Source organism: Jaculus jaculus, chromosome 8 (genome assembly GCF_020740685.1).
Source record: "Jaculus jaculus isolate mJacJac1 chromosome 8, mJacJac1.mat.Y.cur, whole genome shotgun sequence".
NCBI lineage: Eukaryota > Metazoa > Chordata > Mammalia > Rodentia > Dipodidae > Jaculus > Jaculus jaculus.
In genome coordinates this window covers 112494762-112511662 of record NC_059109.1, presented here as the reverse complement: position 1 = coordinate 112511662, position 16901 = coordinate 112494762, and the positions used below count along the sequence as shown (strand labels likewise).

The following is a 16901-nucleotide window of genomic DNA, read 5'->3' as shown; positions in this document are numbered from 1 at the left end:
CAGGGCCTCTAGCCACTGCAAATGAACTCCAGACACATGCGCCACTATGTGCATCTGGCTTATGTGGGTTCTGGGCAGTCAAACGTAGGTCCTTAGGCTTTGTAGGCAAGTGCCTCAACTGCTAAGCCATCTCTCCAGCCCCCTTTGCTTTTTCTCCCAAGGTATGGTTTCACTCTAGCCCAGGCTGACCTGGAATTTACTACATAGTCTCAGGCTGGCCTCAAATTCACTGTGATCCTCCTACCTACAGAGTGCTGGGATTAAAGGCATGTGCCACCATGCCCAGCTTCTTCTTTTTTTTTTTTTTTAATTAAAACAAAGGTCTTAGGTTGACCAGGCTGGCCTCAAACTCAAATGAGTAGTTGAAGGTGATGGTGCCACCACACCCAGTTTCAGTTCTGTTTTCATTGTATAGAAATATCACTGGTCAGGCCTGCCTGATCTGTTGCTTCAAAATTTAAACCAACAGGCATGGTGGTGCACACCTTTAATCCCAGAACTCAGGAGGCAGAGGTAGGAAGATTGCTGTTTGAGGCCAGCCTGGACTAGAGTAAATTCCAGGACAGCCTGAGCTAGAGTAAAACCCTACCTTAAAATAAAATTTTAAAAAAATGGGGGAGGGAGGGCTAGAGAACTAATGGTTAAGGCACTTGCCTGTGAAGCCTGAAGACCCAGGCTTGATTTCCCAGTACCTACGTAAGCCAGATGCACAGGGTGGCACATGAGTCTGGAATTCGTTTGCAGTGGTTGGAGACCTTGGTGCACCCATTCTATCTACCTCTTCATCTCTCTCTTCCTCCCTCTCAAATAAATATTTAAAAAACATTTAAACCAATATAATGAGTGTATGTATGTGTATCTACATGAATACAACAGAATAATTTATTTTCTTGGTGCTTAGAGTCCCCACATAAGAAAAAAAATACTGTCTTAGTGGCTAAAAATCTCCGTTGTCAAGTTCAAGAACAGGCTCTCTTATGCCCCGCATCTCGGTGGCAAGCAGTGGGCCTGCTCCCTTCAGCTTCCCAGCTGAGCCAACAGTCTGGCAGAGCTCTGACCTCGGTTGACTCTTCTTGCTCGCTGATGACAAGGAAGGCATCCTCTGCAGCCTGTCGCTTGACGTCTGCGATCGTCTGCTCCATTCGTGCTCTCTCGGTTGCAATCACTTCAAAGGCTTTCTGCTCGGCCTCAGCTACTGCCTTCTGTACTTCGGACATGGCCTGAATTTTCACCTTATTCACAGCTTCTTCTGGAAGAAAGTGACAGTAAAATCAACTTGCCAAGACAGCCTTTCCCTCCCAACCCATCTCCTCTGTTTGCTTTTTCTTTTTTGGCATATGAATAGGGTTTGAGACAGGGTCTTATTATGTAGCTCAGACTGGCTTGCTATGTATATCAGGCTACCCTCAAACTTGTGGCAATCCTCCTGCCTCTGCCTACCAAGCGCTGGGATTATAGGTGTGTGCCACCATATTCAATTAACCTACTATTTTTTTTCCTTTCTTTTTTTTCAAGGAAGGGTCTAGCTCTAGCCCAGGCTGACCTAGAATTCACTATGTAGTCTCAGGGTGGCCTCAAACTCATGGCGATCCTTCTACCTCTGCCTCTCCAGTTCTGGGAGTAAAGGCGTGTGCCACCGCACCTGGCCAGTACTTCTTTAAATAACAACAACAACAACAACAACAACAACAACTGGGCCAGGTGCGGTGGCACACGCCTCTACTCCCAGCACTCATGAGACAGAGGTACGAGTATCACGGTGAGTTTGAGGGCAGCCTGAGACTACATAGTGAATTCCAGTCCAGCTTCGGCTACAGGAATACCCTACCTTGAAAAACAACATCATGTACTTAATAGGTTGATATTGTATATATGTAATTACAATGATTGTAATGGGGAGGTAATATGATGGAGAATGGAATTTCAAATGGGAAAGTGTGGGGGTGGAGAGGGAGGGAATTACCATGGGATACATTTTATAATCATGGAAAATGTTAATAAAAATTAATAAAAAAAAGAATATATTCAATAAAAATTCCTCTCCCCCCCCAAAAAAAAAACACATCATGGTTTAATGGTTAAGGGGCCTGCCTGCAAAGCCTACAGACACAGGTTCAATTCCCCAGTCCCCACGTAAGCCAGATGCACAAGATGGCACATGCATCTGGAGTTCGTCTGCAGTGCTTAAAGGCCCTGACATGCCCATTTTCTCTCTTCTTTCTCTCTCAAAATAAATACATAAAAAATTTAAAATAATAAAAAATAAAAAATAAATTGTGGGTCTGGAGAGATGACTCAGTGATTAAAGGCACTTGCTTGCAAAACCTGATGGTGTGGATTTAATTTCTAAGTACCCACGTAAAGCCAGGTGCACAAGGTGGTACAGATGTCTGCAGCTCATTTGTAACAGCAGGAGGTCTTGCATGTCCATACTTTCTGTTGTCTCTTTCTCAGAAATAAATTAAAAATTTTTTTTCTTTGTTTGTTTGTTTTGGTTTTTTGAGGTAGGGTCTCTCACTGTAGCTCAGGCTGTCCTGAAATTCACTATGGAGTTTCAGGTTAGCCTCAGACTCACGGTGATCCTCCTACCTCTGCCTCCCAAGTGCTGGGATTAAAGGCGTGTGCCACCACTCCCGACTAAAAAAATATATATTTTTAACTGTGTATATGGGGCTAGAGAGATGGCTTAGCAGGTAAGATGCTTGCCTACAAAGCCTAAGAACACAAGTTCAAATCTGGAGGTCCCATGTAAACCAGATACATAGTGACGCAAGTGTACAATGTTGAACATGCGCACAAGGGGGTGTCTGGAGTTCATTCACAGTGGCTGAAGGCCCTTATGTACCCATTCTCTCTCTCTCTCAAAATAAGCAAAAGAAAAAAAAAATGTATGTATGCCAGGTATGGTGGTGCATGCTTTTTAAGAAGTGAGTGAAGGGCTGGAGAGATGGCTTAGCAGTTAAGCGCTTGTCTGTGAAGCCTAAGGACCCTGGTTCGAGGCACAATTCCCCAGGTCCCACGTTAGCCAGATGCACAAGGGGACGCCTGCATCTGGAGTTTGTTTGCAGTGGCTGGAGGCCCTGGAATGCCCATTCTCTCTCTCTCTCTGCCTTTCTCTCTGTGTCTGTCTCATGAACGGAAAAACTTAAAAAAAAATTTAAAAAGGAGAAGTGAGTGAAAACAAGATGTGTAGGGGTAAACACGGCACATACATTCACATTTATTCTTCAAGGGCTCATCATCCGTGCAACTGTTAGGTGTGTACACAAGGTAGACAGTGCTAATGCTGGGGACACACTAGATACTATCTGTTCTTCTGTCTGACCAAGTCCACTGGTCACTACTGCCATTTCACATGCACAGCATGAGACCAGAATTTCTTTTCTTTTCTTTTTTTTTTTTTTTGAGACTAGAATTTCAAGGAGAAAAGGGAGAATAAAAACCTTCATCTGGCTTTATTCTGTAAACAAAATGTGAACAACAAGCCGGGCGTGGTGGCGCCATGCCTTTAATCCAAGCACTCGGGAGGCAGAGATAGGAGGATCGCCATGAGTTCGAGGCCACCTTGAGAATGCAGAGTGAATTCCAGGTCAGCCTGGGTTAGAGTGAGACCCTACCTCAAAAAAAAAAAAAAAAAAAAAAGTGAACAACCAGAGGCTTCAAAGCAAGGAGGAAAAGCCAGAAGCTGAACGGCTAGGGCAGTGAGCCAGCTGAGAGCTGAGGTAGGATGGAAGGGCAGGAAGGGCAGGAAGGGTGGGAAGAAGCAGGTGGCACCAACAGGTCTGGATAAGGTGCTGAAGGAGGACAAAGGGAATGGGATAGAACCAAACAGATGCACATGAAAAGCTGGCAAGTAGGATGACTGAGGTGTCCAGTGGCATGTCAGTGCAAATGACCAAGGGACACTTCGATAGGTGACACTGAGCGCTACAGAGAAACATGGGCTGAAAATAGATTGCTAGGGACCCTGGCTCCTAAGTCTGTCCCGTTACCACCTGCCTGGTTCTGGATCCCTCCCTCGCATGAGCTGCTTTGCCTGGCTTCTGTAAGGGAGACACTCTTAAATGACAAACTATGTATACACGCCAGCCCAATGAGAATGTGGATGGAAACAACTCACTACGGAGTCCACAAGACAACCAAGACCCTAAGGCTCTTTTGAACAGCTTGGCTATTACACACAGTACAGACTGAAAGGAAGTTTGAAACAGCCTTAAGGAAGTCTTCATCCCGAGGCCAAGTACTCCAGACTTCCTTGTCACGGGTTATCTATACAGGCCCAGGGTGGTCTACCAGTTACCCTCACCAGCCTCTTCCTACATGTTAGGTAGCTATTGAGTGTTTCTTAGTTGGCCTACAGAACCAGGTACATTTTCTGTTCACAGCTTAAGAATAAAAGGGAGAGAAGAGCTAGACTCATCATGGATCAGTGGACCCCAGCAGAACAGCGTGGAAGGAGCCACTTCACAGCCTCACCTGTCAAGGAAGAGGACAGGTGTGGGATCAAGCAGAGCGATAGAAGCAGGAGCCAAAAGCTTCATGATGAGGACATCAGATGAGAAAAGGGCTGGTTCCTAACCCTTCCCCATCATGTTTTCACCTTGCATAGACTTTTGTATAGGCAACCAAAGAGCAGACAGATACATACCTGTTTTCTTCCAAAATTCCACAGGCACATATCCTGTCCCTGGCCTGCTGGTGAATTCCCGCTGGGAATCTGCATAAGAAAAGAGCAAAGGGTCAGAAGCTGTTTTTAAGCAGCAGTTCTCAAACCTAGGGCTTCATATGCTAGGCAAGTATTCTACCACTGAACCCAGTGCCAACATTTACCTCTCATTCATCACTTAGGCTTCCAATCCTGACACTAGATGCATGATCATTCCAGCCAAGTTCAATTTTACTTAGTCTGTGGCCATAAGCCAGTAACTCCAGGTATTCAGAAGACACAGGCAGGAGGATCACTGGTTTAAGGGCAGCACAGGTAACTTAGTGAGACTCTGTCTCAAAATAAAACATAGGGGCTGGAGAGATGGCTTAGCGGTTAAGCGCTTGCCTGTGAAGCCTAAGGATCCTGGTTCGAGGCTCAATTCCCCAGGACCCATGTAAGCCAGATGTACAAGGGGATGCATGCATCTGGAGTTTGTTTGCAGTGGCTGGAGGCCCTGGCATGCCCATTCTCTCTATATCTGCCTCTTTCTCTCTGTCACTCTCAAAAAAATAAATAACAAAGTAATGATTGAGGTGCTGACTTTGGCAGCAAATATACTAAAATTTGAATGATACAAAGATTAATATGGCTCCTGTGCAAAGACAGCATGCAAATTAGTTAAACATTACACACACACACAGTTTATTTATTTATTTTGGTCTTTTGAGGTAGGGTCTCACTCTAGCCCATGCTGACCTGGAAATCACTATGTAGTCTCAGGGTGGCCTTAAACTCACAGCAACCCTCCTGTATCTGCTTCCCGAGTGCTGGGATTAAAGGCGTGCACCACCATGCCCGGCTTGCTTCCCCCCCACCTTATTTAAAAATATTTTTTTTATTTGAGAGAGAGAGAGGCACAGAGCAAATGGACATGCCAGGGCCTCCACCCACTGCAAACTCCAGGCACAAGCACCATCATGTGCACCTGGCTTAAGTGAGTACTGGGAAATCGAACCAGGGTCCTTAGGCTTTACAGACTGTGTATCATAACTACTAAGCCATCTCTCCAATATTTTTTTCAGAAGAAAAAATGGGGGGGGGCTGCTGGAGAGATGGCTTAGCAGTTAAGGCACTTAACAAAGCCAAAGGACCCAGGTTCGACTCTCCAGTACCCATGTAAAGCTGGATGCACAAAGTAGCACATGGGTCTGGAGTTCATTGAGTGGCTGGAGGCCCTGATGCACCCATTCTGTTATCTGCCTCTTTCTCTCTCTCTCTCAAATAAATAAATAAAAATAAAATATTAGGCTGGGTGTGGTGACACACGCTTTTAATCCCAGCACTCAGGTGGCAGAGGTAGGAGGATCATCATGAGTTCAAGGCTACATAGTGCATTCCAGGTCAGCCCGAATTAGAAAAAAAAAAAATAATAATAATAATAAATTTAAAAAAATTATGGTAGTGTTTTGTTTTCAGGCAGGATCTCTTAGCCAGGCTGAAACTTAGGTTCTCATGCTTATGGGATGTATACTCTTACTTGCTAAGCTCCAATCCTCTCTTATTTTTCATTAAATTTGTTTTATTTATTTTTTAAACTATTTATTTATTAGAGAGAAAGAGAAAGAGAGAGAGAGAGAAGAGAGAATGGGCATGCCAGGGCCTTTAGCCACTGCAAACAAACCCTATATGCAAGTGCCAACTTGTGTATATGGCTTATGTAGGTTCTGGGGAAATGAAACTGGGTCCTCAGATTTCACAGACAAGCACTTTAACTGCAAAGCCATCTCGTTAGCCCAAAAATTTTTATTTATTTATTTAAGAGAGAGAGAAAAGGGCAGATTGATATATAGAGAGAATGGGTGTGCCAGTTCCTCCAGCTACCACAAACAACTCCAGATGCATGTGCTACTTTGTGCATCTGGCTTACATGGGTCCTGAGGACCATTGGGTCCTTTGGTTTTGCAGGCAAGTGTCTTAACCACTAAGCCATCTCTCTAGCCTTGCTGTTTTATTTTAAATGGGAAAAGTACTTATGCAGGCAAAGCTTCCAGTCACTTACTTAGGTTTATATTTTATTTATTTATTTATTTATTTGAGAGAGAGGGAGGGAATGGGTACGCCAGGGCCTCCAGCCACTGCAAACAAACTCCAGACACATGTACACCCCCTTGTACATCTGGCTTACGTGGGTAATGGGGAATTGAACAGGGGTCCTTTGGCTTTGTAGGCAAACACCTTAACTGCTAAGCCATCTTCTCCAACCCTTACTTAGGTTTTTTAAAGTCACTGTGAGCCAGATATGGTGGTGCATGCCTTTAATCCCAGTACTCGGGAGGCAGAAGCAGGAGGATCGATGTGAGTTTGAGGCCACCCTGGGACTACATAGTGAATTCCATGTCAGCCTGAGTTAGAGCGAGATCCCACCTTGAAAAAAAAAAATAATAAAGTAGAAGTCACTATGTTGGGAATGGTGGCACACACCTATAATCTTAGCACTCGGGAGCCAGAGGCAAAATGATTACCACAAGTCTAAGGTCAGCCTTATCTACATAGCCAGTTCCTAACTATCCAGGGCTAAATACTGAGACCCTGTCTCAAAGAACGACAAAGCATTTTTTTAAAAAAAGTCTTTCTTGATAAAGCACCCAGTGTGTCCTAGTGCTAGCCTCTCTCTTTACCATTGACCAACAACTTTTTATTTGAATAGAATGCTTGTTTAAGATACGATTTATACAGGGCATGGTAGTACACGCCTTTAATCCCAGCACTCAGGAGGCAGAGGTAGGTGAACACTGAGTTTGAGGGTAGCCTGAGACTACATAGTACATTCCCAGTCTGCCTGGGGTATGGCAAGACCCTACCTCAACCCCCCCCCAAAAGAAAGATATAAATTACACTTTCCTTCTACTCTGAACAGGGAATGAACTATAAAATAAATATTATATATCAATATGTACATATCATATAGCACATATAATGATGCTAAATAATTCAACTTAACTCAGACAGGTTGGTATTACTCCCAGAAACCTAACAGGAGAGAGCTGGAGAGGTGGCTCAGTACTTAAAGATGAACACTTGCAAATTTTTGGTTCAATTCCTCACCCAACCATGCAAAGCCAGGCATGCATTTGTAGTGGCAAGAGGCCCTGGCATATTCAACCCAGAGAGAGAATATAATTTTACCACCCAAGTTGTCCCTTTTCAAACAGAGGGAGGCACTGATGGTAATTATGACAGGTTATAGGTACAAATCAGAACTTCCCTAGGTGCATCAGAAAATACAGGCATGCTAGTGAAACTTTCAGGTGGGGGATGGCAGTACATGGCAATGGTGCAGTGAGTGCATTCTGCCATTTTGCCTGCACACATGCACATGGGTGGTGAGATGGTAACCTGCAGTCAAGTTTCCTCAGGTTGCTTATATGGCCCCTAGGGAATCGAACCTCGATCCTTTGGCTTTGTAGGCAAATGCCTTAATCATTAAGCCATCCCTTCTGGTTTTAAGTGTCCCGTCCCCGTCCCCCCCCCACCGCAAGGTAGGGTCTCATTGTAGTCCAGGCTGACCTGGAATTCACTCTGTGTTCTCAGGGTGACCTTGAACTTACAGCGACCCTCCTACTTCTGCCTCCCAATTGCTGGGATTAAAGGTGTGTGCCACCACTCCCTTTTTCTTCTTCTTCTTTTTCTTTGTTTTTTTTTTTGAGGTAGGGTCTCACTCTGGCTCAAGCTGACCTGGAATCAACTGTGCAGTCTGAGGGTGGCCTCGAACTCATAGCGACCCTCCTACCTCTGCCTCCCGAGTCTGGAGTACTAGGATTAAAGGCGTGTATTACCACACCTGGTTTAAGGGTGGTTTTATTTTTTGGTGTGTGTATGTTTTGCTGTGTTGTTTTTGTTTTGTTTTTCGATGTAGGGTCTCACTCTGGCCGAGGCTGACCTGAATTTCACTATGTTGTCTCAGGGTGGCCTTGAACTCACAGTTATCCTTCTACCTCTGCCTCCCGAGCGCTAGGATTAAAGGTATGCACCACCATGCCCGGCTTGGTTTACATTTTTAATCAAAGAAACAAGTACTATATTAGACATCCCACATAAAATGGTGCCAATTCTTGGCTGGTTAAAGGGCCACAGCTATCGATGAGGGTGGTGTTCTAGGATAGGACACGGATTATTAATGCTGGCATTGTCTCAAATTTTTCTTATAGTCCTTTTTTTCTTTTTTTTTTTAATATTTTTATTTATTTATTTATTAAAGACAGAGAGAAGTAGAGGGAGAGAGAGAATGTTTGCAAGGGCTAGAGGCACTGGTGTGCCCAAACTCCAGATGCATGTGCCACCATGTACATCTGGTTTCTGGCTTATGTGGGACCTGGAGAATCGAACCTGGGTCCTTAGGTTTCACAGGCATGTGCCTTAACCGCTAAGCCATCTCTCCAGCCCTCTTATAGTCCTTTTTATTAATGTTTTTGTTTATTTATTTGAGAGCGACAGAGAGAAGGAGGCAGAGAGAGAGAGAAAGGGCACTCCAGAGCTTCCAGCCTCTGTAAACGAACTCCAGATGCACGCGCCCCCTTATGCATCTGGCTAACGTCAGTCCTGGGAAATTGAGCCTTGAACCAGGGTCCTTAGGCTTCACAGGCAAGCGCTTAACCGCTAAGCCATCTCTCCAGCCCTTATAGTCCTTTTGTATTAAGGGAATAGTTTTTTTAATATTTTATTTGTATTTATTTATTTGAGAGAGAGAGACACACAGACAGATTGGGGGGGGGGCATGCCAGGGTCTTCAGCTGCTGCAAACAAACTCCAGACACATGTGCCACCTTGTGCATCTGGCTTACATGGGTTCTGGGGAATTGAACCGAGGTCCTTTGGCTTTGTAGGCAAGTGCCTTAACCACTAAGCCATCTCTCCAGCCCTCTTGAAGTCCTTTTGAGCCTAACAGCTGTTTTCTGTGGAACACACTAGGACTTTGATGAATATTTGGGAACTTTAAGAGAAAAGGAATGTGATCACAGATAGCTTGTCACTCAGCTGTGCCTTCAGATAGGGCACCTTTTCAGTTACTGGGAGAAAGTGATGGAATGTTTTTGGTGGATAACTCTGGCTTCCCAGATGTATTCCTGAGAGAAAAGCTACTCCCATGTCTGCTGCTTCAGGCAAGATGGAACAACCCAGCTCTATCTAACCCAATCTTCTGAAAGGGGTCACCAGGTAGTACATGGGGAAAAGAACATGCAGGGCTGGAGAGATGGCTTAGTGGTTAAGCACTTGCCTGTGAAGCCTAAGAACCCTGGTTGGAGGCTCAATTCCCTAGGACCCACGTTAGCCAGATGTACAAGGGTGCACACACGTCTGGAGTTCGTTTGCAGTGGCTGGAGGCCCTGGCGTGCCTATTCTCTCTCTTCTCTCCCTGTCTGCCTCTTTCTCTCTCTGTCACTATCAAATAAATAAAGAAAATAAAGAAAAACATTTTTTAAATTTTATTTATTTATTTATTTATTTGAGAGTGACAGACACAGAGAGAAAGACAGATAGAGGGAGAGGGAGAGAATGGGCGTGCCAGGGCTTCCAGCCTCTGCAAACGAACTCCAGACACATGCACCCCCTTGTGCATCTGGCTAACGTGGAACCTGGGGAACCGAGCCTCGAACCGGGGTCCTTAGGCTTCACAGGCAAGCGCTTAACCGCTAAGCCATCTCTCCAGCCCAGAAAAAAAAATTTTTAAAGAAAGGAAGATGCAAATGAGATGAACACTTTGAGGAGGAACACTGATGAACCAAGTGCTGCCACAGGGCTCTTAGTAATGACATACATATTTGAGTTTCCTTCTTCCTTGATCTCTCTCTCTTTTCGGGCAGTGCTGGGGATGAAGCCAGAACACTGCTCAAGCAAGGAAAGTGTTCTATCACCAAGCTGTATCTTAGGCATCCAGTTTTGGTTTTCATCTATGGTTCCTGGCTTATACTCTTTCTCCAAGGCAGGCATAGAAACTCGAATTTCTCTTCCTTAAGGCACATTATAGAAAATCCTCCACAACCCCAGTCCCAAGGCTTACTTTGGAGCTAGCTACATAGAAATCTAATCTGTTGAGTACACTGGCTCATGCCTACAATTCCAGAACCTGGGAGGCTGAGGTAGGCTGATTGAAGCAAGTTCAAGGTCAGCCTTGGCTTCAGAGTGAGTCTATTTTCCCCTTACCTCATCCCCTACCCCAAAAAACAAATGGCAGGATATGATGGCACACGTTTAATCCATCCCTGTCTGGTGTGAGGTTAGATTCTCATTCTCTCTCTCTGTTTGCAAATAAATAAATAAAATTAAAACAAACACACATACACAAACCAAACCAAACCAAACCGGACTCCAGATCTGCTATCATCCTGGGCTCCCACTAGGTTCCTTACCACTGCTGAGAGAATCTGTACTCCCAGGGCTGTGCTGCCTAGAAACCAGCTCAGTCCCAGTTTTCCTCATCTCTGTATTTTCATTAAATCGTCTTTTCCAGTAGTTGAGTTCCTCCCGATCAGATTCTTGACAGCGCCTCAAGACTGCCATGGAGCGCCTTGTTTTCTCTACCATTTCCATAATGCAGTTCAGGGCCTGAACAAGAAAGAAAGTCAGGCAGAGATGAAATAAGGGAATTCAAATAATGAATACTGGAAATTAAAGCCAAGTTAACACAATAGAAAAAAGAAGATTCATGTATTTTACAAGCTTGGAAAGTCATTGTAATAGCTTCTTATTAAAAAAAATTTTTTTGAGAGAAAATGAAAAGGCAGACAGAGGGAGAAAGAGTGAGTATGGGCAGGCCAGGGCCTCCTGCCACTACAAATGGAACTCTAGATGCATGCACCACTTATGGCATCTGGCTTTACATTGGTACTGTGGAATTGAATCCAGGCTGTCAGGCCTTGCAAGCAAATGCCTTTAACCACGAAACCATCTCTTCAGCCCCTCCTATATACTTTAAATCATCTCTATTTGCTTATAATACCTAAACTCAATATAAATCCAAATTAACTAGTTGCTCAACTATTTTGTTTAGTGACTTTTAGTATGCTTTTTTGTTGTTGCTATTTTTCAAGGAAGGGTCTCACTCTATCCCAGGCTGACCTGCAATTTACTATGTAGTCTCAGGGTGGCTTTGAACACTCAGCAATCCTCTTACCTCTGCCCCCCCACCCCTAGTGCTGGAATTAAAGGCGTGTGCCACCACATCTGGCAGTATGCGTTTTTTAAAAAACTTTTTTTTAGACTAAGTTGGCTTTAACTTACTCTGTAGTCGAGGATGACCTTAACTGATCCTTCTGCCTCTACTTCCCAGACGTTAGGGTTACAGGCATAGACCACCATGGTGGGCTGTGTGTGAGTGTAGGCCCATGCATTCCACAGCACAGCTGTGGAAGTCACAAGACAACAGGAGCCAATCTTCATGTTCCACCTTGATTGAGGCCAGTGCTCATTCATCACTTGTTTGTTAAATTCTATGAGACAGACGGTAGCCCTACAGCACCCGGCTTTTACATGGGTTCTGAGGACCCTAAAGCAGGTGTTTATGCTGGTATTAATCCACTGAGCCATCTTCTCAGCTCCAGGTATTTTCTAACCATAGTTGGTTGAATTCCTAGGTGCTAAACCTGTGAATACAGACCTATGGATTCAGAGGACTAATTCAGTTACAGTCATGTGTTGCTTAGTAAGACTACAAATACATTTGATGATTTGTTTTTGTTGTGTGAACATCAGAGAGAGTATTATACAAAATAAGAGCAATGCTATCACCAGGTAACATCATATTGTAGGATTATGTTCATTAATGATGTGTGCCATTGAGTGAAATGTCATTATGCTGGATTCTTCAAGGTTGAAGCAATTATCTCATCTTATTATAACCTAGCTTTAAAGGGCTGAAGAGATGGCTTAGTGGTTAAGGTGCTTGCCTGCAAAGCCTAAGGACCTAGGTTCAATCCCCCAATACTGATGTAAGCCAGATACACAAGGTAGCACATGTTTCTCGAGCTTGTTTGCAGTGACTAGAAGCCCTGGTATGCCCATTCTCTCTTCTTCCCCCCCGCTTTTTTTTTTTTTTACAAACAAATATAAAATAATTTTTTTTTTTTAGATTATGGTTAAATACAGTTAAGTTTGAGTCTATAGAGGTCTCTATGCAATCTGAGCTAAGGACCAGAGTCAATTATTACTCAAGAAGAAAACGTAACAAAAGGCAGATTTCAAGAAGGTCCTACATGTTTTGAGGGAGAAAGGAAACCACTCTTCTGATGGGAAAGAGAACCTGAACTTACACTCTGTATTAGCATACTAATTCTTTTTGTTTATTTATTTCTTGTTTTTTTTTTTTTTTTTTTTTTTTTTGAGTAGGGTCTCACTCTAGCCCAAGCTGACCTGGAATTCACTCTGTAGTCTCACGGTGGCCTTGAACTCACAGCGATCCTTCTACCTCTGCCTCCCAAGTGCTAAGATTAAAGTAATGTGCCACCATGCCCAGTTAGCATAGTAATTTTTTTCATTTTTTAAATTGACAACTTCCATAATTATAGACAATTAACCATGGAAATTCCCTCCTCCCACTTTCCCCTTTGCAACTCCACTCTCCAACATACTCTTTCCCCTCTCAATCAGTCTCTCTTTTATTTTGATGTCATCTTTTCCTCCTATTATGATGGTCCTGCTAGCATGGTAATTCTTAATTAAATTATTAGATATTATACATAATGCCACATTTTTTGTTTTGAGGTAAGGTCTCACTCTAGGCCAGGCTGACCTGGAATTCACTATGGAATCTCAGGGTGGCTTAGTACCACATTTTTTAGGGATAAGAAAATCTAGACTAAAAGAGGGAAGAAAGCAATTTATCCTGCTTACAAAAACAGGAAATAACAAAGCTGGGACTTAAATTAAAGTCTTTGATTCAATCATTTAATATGTGACTATTAAAAACAAAGGATAAACCGGGTGTGGTGGCGCACGCCTTTAATCCCAGCACCCAGGAGGCAGAAGTTGGAGGATTGCCGTGAGTTCGAGGCCACCCTGAGACTACAGAGTGAATTCCATGTCAGCCTGGGCTATAGTGAGACCCTGCTGCAAAAAAACAAAAAAAAAAAAGAAAGGATGACATAATTTTTCTATGTCCACTTGAAGCACACATGCACTATTACTATTCAGAAAAGAGGCCAGGTGTGGTAGCTCACACCTGTATTAGTGATCTAACACTAGGGAAGCTGAGGCAAGAGGATCACCATGGGTTTGAGGGCAGCTTGGGCTATACCAGGAAAAATAAAAGGCCAGAAAATACTATGTTGAGATGAGATGATGGCACACACCTGTACTTCCAGCATGTGGGAGATAGAGGCAGGAAGACCAGATTATTGAAGGCCAGCCTGGGTTACATGAGAGCCTGTCTCAAAATAGCAAAACACAAAGGAACAAATAAAACCTTTGAGACCCTGTCTCAAAGAAATGTAAAAAAAAAAAGAAAAAAAGAATGAAAAGTAAATGCTGAGACTCTTACATGATCAAGATGTTTCCATTCATCAGCCCATTCCCTTTCTGTCAAACGGTGGTCTACCAGCTCGTCTTGATAACCTCCATTTAGACCTATTAGAAATCGGAGATGAAATTTGAAGAATACAGAACTGGATTCTATCAAGAAATACATTTATATCAGCTAAGAGTAGACTGCTAAGGGATTAATTCACAATAAGGTCCAATGTGGGGCCCAGAAAATGACATAACCAACAAAGGGCCATTATTCACATGGAAGAACCCCAGAGAGCAGTGGCATAGTTCAGTGGTAACATACTTACTTAGCATGCATTAGGACCTAGGTTCTATCCCAAGCACTGAGGAGAAGACCCCTAAAGTTCAACAAATTAGCCTGACAAGATGGCTCTTATCTGTAATCCCAGCAATTCAAGAGGCTGAGGTAAGGAGGATTGCTGTGAGCTTGAGGCCAGCCTAGGCTACAGAGTGAGCTACAGATCCGCCTCAACAAACCAACCAACCCCACCAAAAATAACAACAAAACCACCAGCAATTTATAGGTTATTCCTGAAAAGAAAGTTCAGATATAATACGTAAACATGAAAAGAGAGTGAACCTTCTCTTGGTGTTTATAGGTGTGTGCATATGCATGCCATAGAACACATGTGGAGGTGAGAGGACAATCTTAGGGTACTGGTCTTTTCCTTTCACCTCACTTGAGACAAGATCTCTTGTTTTGCCGCTGGCCTTCAAGATTCTGATTCCACCTCCTATTTATTACTACAGGTATGCTGGGATTCCAGATGTGTACATCATGGACTGCTTTTAACCACTGAGCCATCTCCCTAACCCCAAAGATAGTCAATCTTCTTTAAAAAAATATTTTATTTATTTATTTGAGAGAAAGAAAGAAAGAGAGATGGAGGGAGAGAGAAAGATAAAGAGGAACTTCAAATGAATGCACCACCATGTGCATCTGGCTTATGTAGATTATGGAGAATTGAACCTGGGTCCTTTGGCTTTGCAGGTAAGGGCCTTAACTGCTCAGCCATCTCTCTCCAGCCCCCAAGATAGTCAATCTTATATGTAGTTAGGTATTCAAATACTTGGGATAGCACTTCACCAGGAAAAATAAAAGGCCAGAAAATACTATGTTGAGATGAGATGATGGCACACACCTGTACTTCCAGCATGTGGGAGATAGAGGCAGGAAGACCAGATTATTGAAGGCCAGCCTGGGTTACATGAGAGCCTGTCTCAAAATAGCAAAACACAAAGGAACAAATAAAACATACTATCTGTGCTGGGCATGGTGGCGCATGCCTTTAATCCCAGCACTCAGGAAGCAGAGGTAAGTGGATCGCTGTGAGTTTGAGGCCACCCTGAGACTACATAGTAACTTCCAGGTCAGCCTGAGCTAAGAGTGAAACCCTACTGCAAACCTCAATCCCCTACCCAAAATACTTTCTGTTAGAAATATGTGGTAAACTATGAAATGTTGTGTTGGAAAAAGATGAGTATTAGTAGAACATTTGATAAATACCAAAATTTCTAGGAACATTGTGTGTCAAGAGTATAATCAATCAAGCCAGGCATGGTGATGCCCACTTTAATCCCAGCGCTCCAGAGGCAGAGGTAGGAGGGTTACTGTGAGTTTGAGGGCACCCTGGGTTACAGTGAAACCCTACCTCGAGAAATCAAAGAGTATACTGAATCCAAAGTGAACTGGAGGGCTACAGATGTGGCTAAGTGGTTAAGGAGAGTGCCTATAAAGCCAAAGGACCCACCTAAGCCAGATGCACAAGGTGGTGCATGTGTCTGGAGTTCATTTGCAGCAGCTGAAGGCACTGGTACATCCATTCCCTCTCTCTCCATCTGCCTCTTTTTCTCTTAAATAAATAAAATAAAATATTTTAAAAAGTGGACTGAAGAGATGGCTTATTGGTTAAGTGCTTGCCAGCAAAGCCAAAGGACCCAGGTTTGATTCCCCAGTACCCACATAAAACCGGATGCATAAGGTGGCACATATGTCTGGAGTTTATTTGCAATGGCTGGAGGCCCTGGCATGCCTATGCTATCTGCCTCTTGCTCTCTAATAAATAAATTTATTAGATATTTAAAAAAGGTTAATTATGAAGTCAAGAGTGGTGAGTAATGCCTATAATCCCAGCTGCAGGGGGGGCTGAGCTAGGAGGATCACAGTGAGTTCCAGGCCAGTCAGGGTTACAGACCAGAGAAGTATAACTTCATAGGCATGTTTTAAAGTTCTCAGGATACAGCATGGATTGATGGGGATGATTTTAGAGTCAGGAAGGCTATCTGAGATGATGATCGTAGACACAGGCAAGGGTAGGTCAAGTGGAGAAGGGCCAAGGACTAGAACTTGGAGTTTATGATGTGCAGAATGACTGGTTTCAAAACTGCAGTTCTGGGATAGAGAGATGCCTTAGTGGTTAAGGTGCTCGCATGTGAAGCCTAACGGCCTGGGTTTGGTTCTCCAGGTCCCATGTAAGCCAGATGCACAAGGTGGCACATGTGTCTGGAGTTTGTTTGCAGTGGCTAGAGGCCCTGGCATGCCTACTCTCTCTGTCTCAAATAAATAAAAATTAAATGAAGAAAAAAAAACCCTGCAGTTTTAGGCTAGAGATGGCTTAGCAGTTAATTAAGGTGCTTGCCAGCAAAGCCTAAGGACTTACATACAGATTGGATTCCCCAGGACCCACATAAGCCAGATGCACAAGGGTATGTG

At 43.6% G+C, this 16901-nt stretch overlaps 1 protein-coding gene across 3 annotated transcripts in view; it reads right to left on the bottom strand.

Moving 5' to 3' along the window:
- Positions 1 to 16901, bottom strand: part of Cbfa2t2 (CBFA2/RUNX1 partner transcriptional co-repressor 2) — a 125576-nt gene that overhangs the window by 5431 nt on the left and 103244 nt on the right. For 2 of the 3 annotated variants that reach the window (XM_045156056.1, XM_004668093.2), the window contains exons 7-10: positions 14181 to 14266; positions 11056 to 11251; positions 4649 to 4717; positions 1059 to 1249 (exon numbers count right to left, since the gene is read on the bottom strand). In XM_045156056.1, the coding sequence (XP_045011991.1) occupies positions 1059 to 1249; positions 4649 to 4717; positions 11056 to 11251; positions 14181 to 14266 (542 nt within the window). The remainder of the gene's footprint in view (positions 1 to 1058; positions 1250 to 4648; positions 4718 to 11055; positions 11252 to 14180; positions 14267 to 16901) is intronic. The other variant, XM_045156057.1, reaches the window with a different exon arrangement.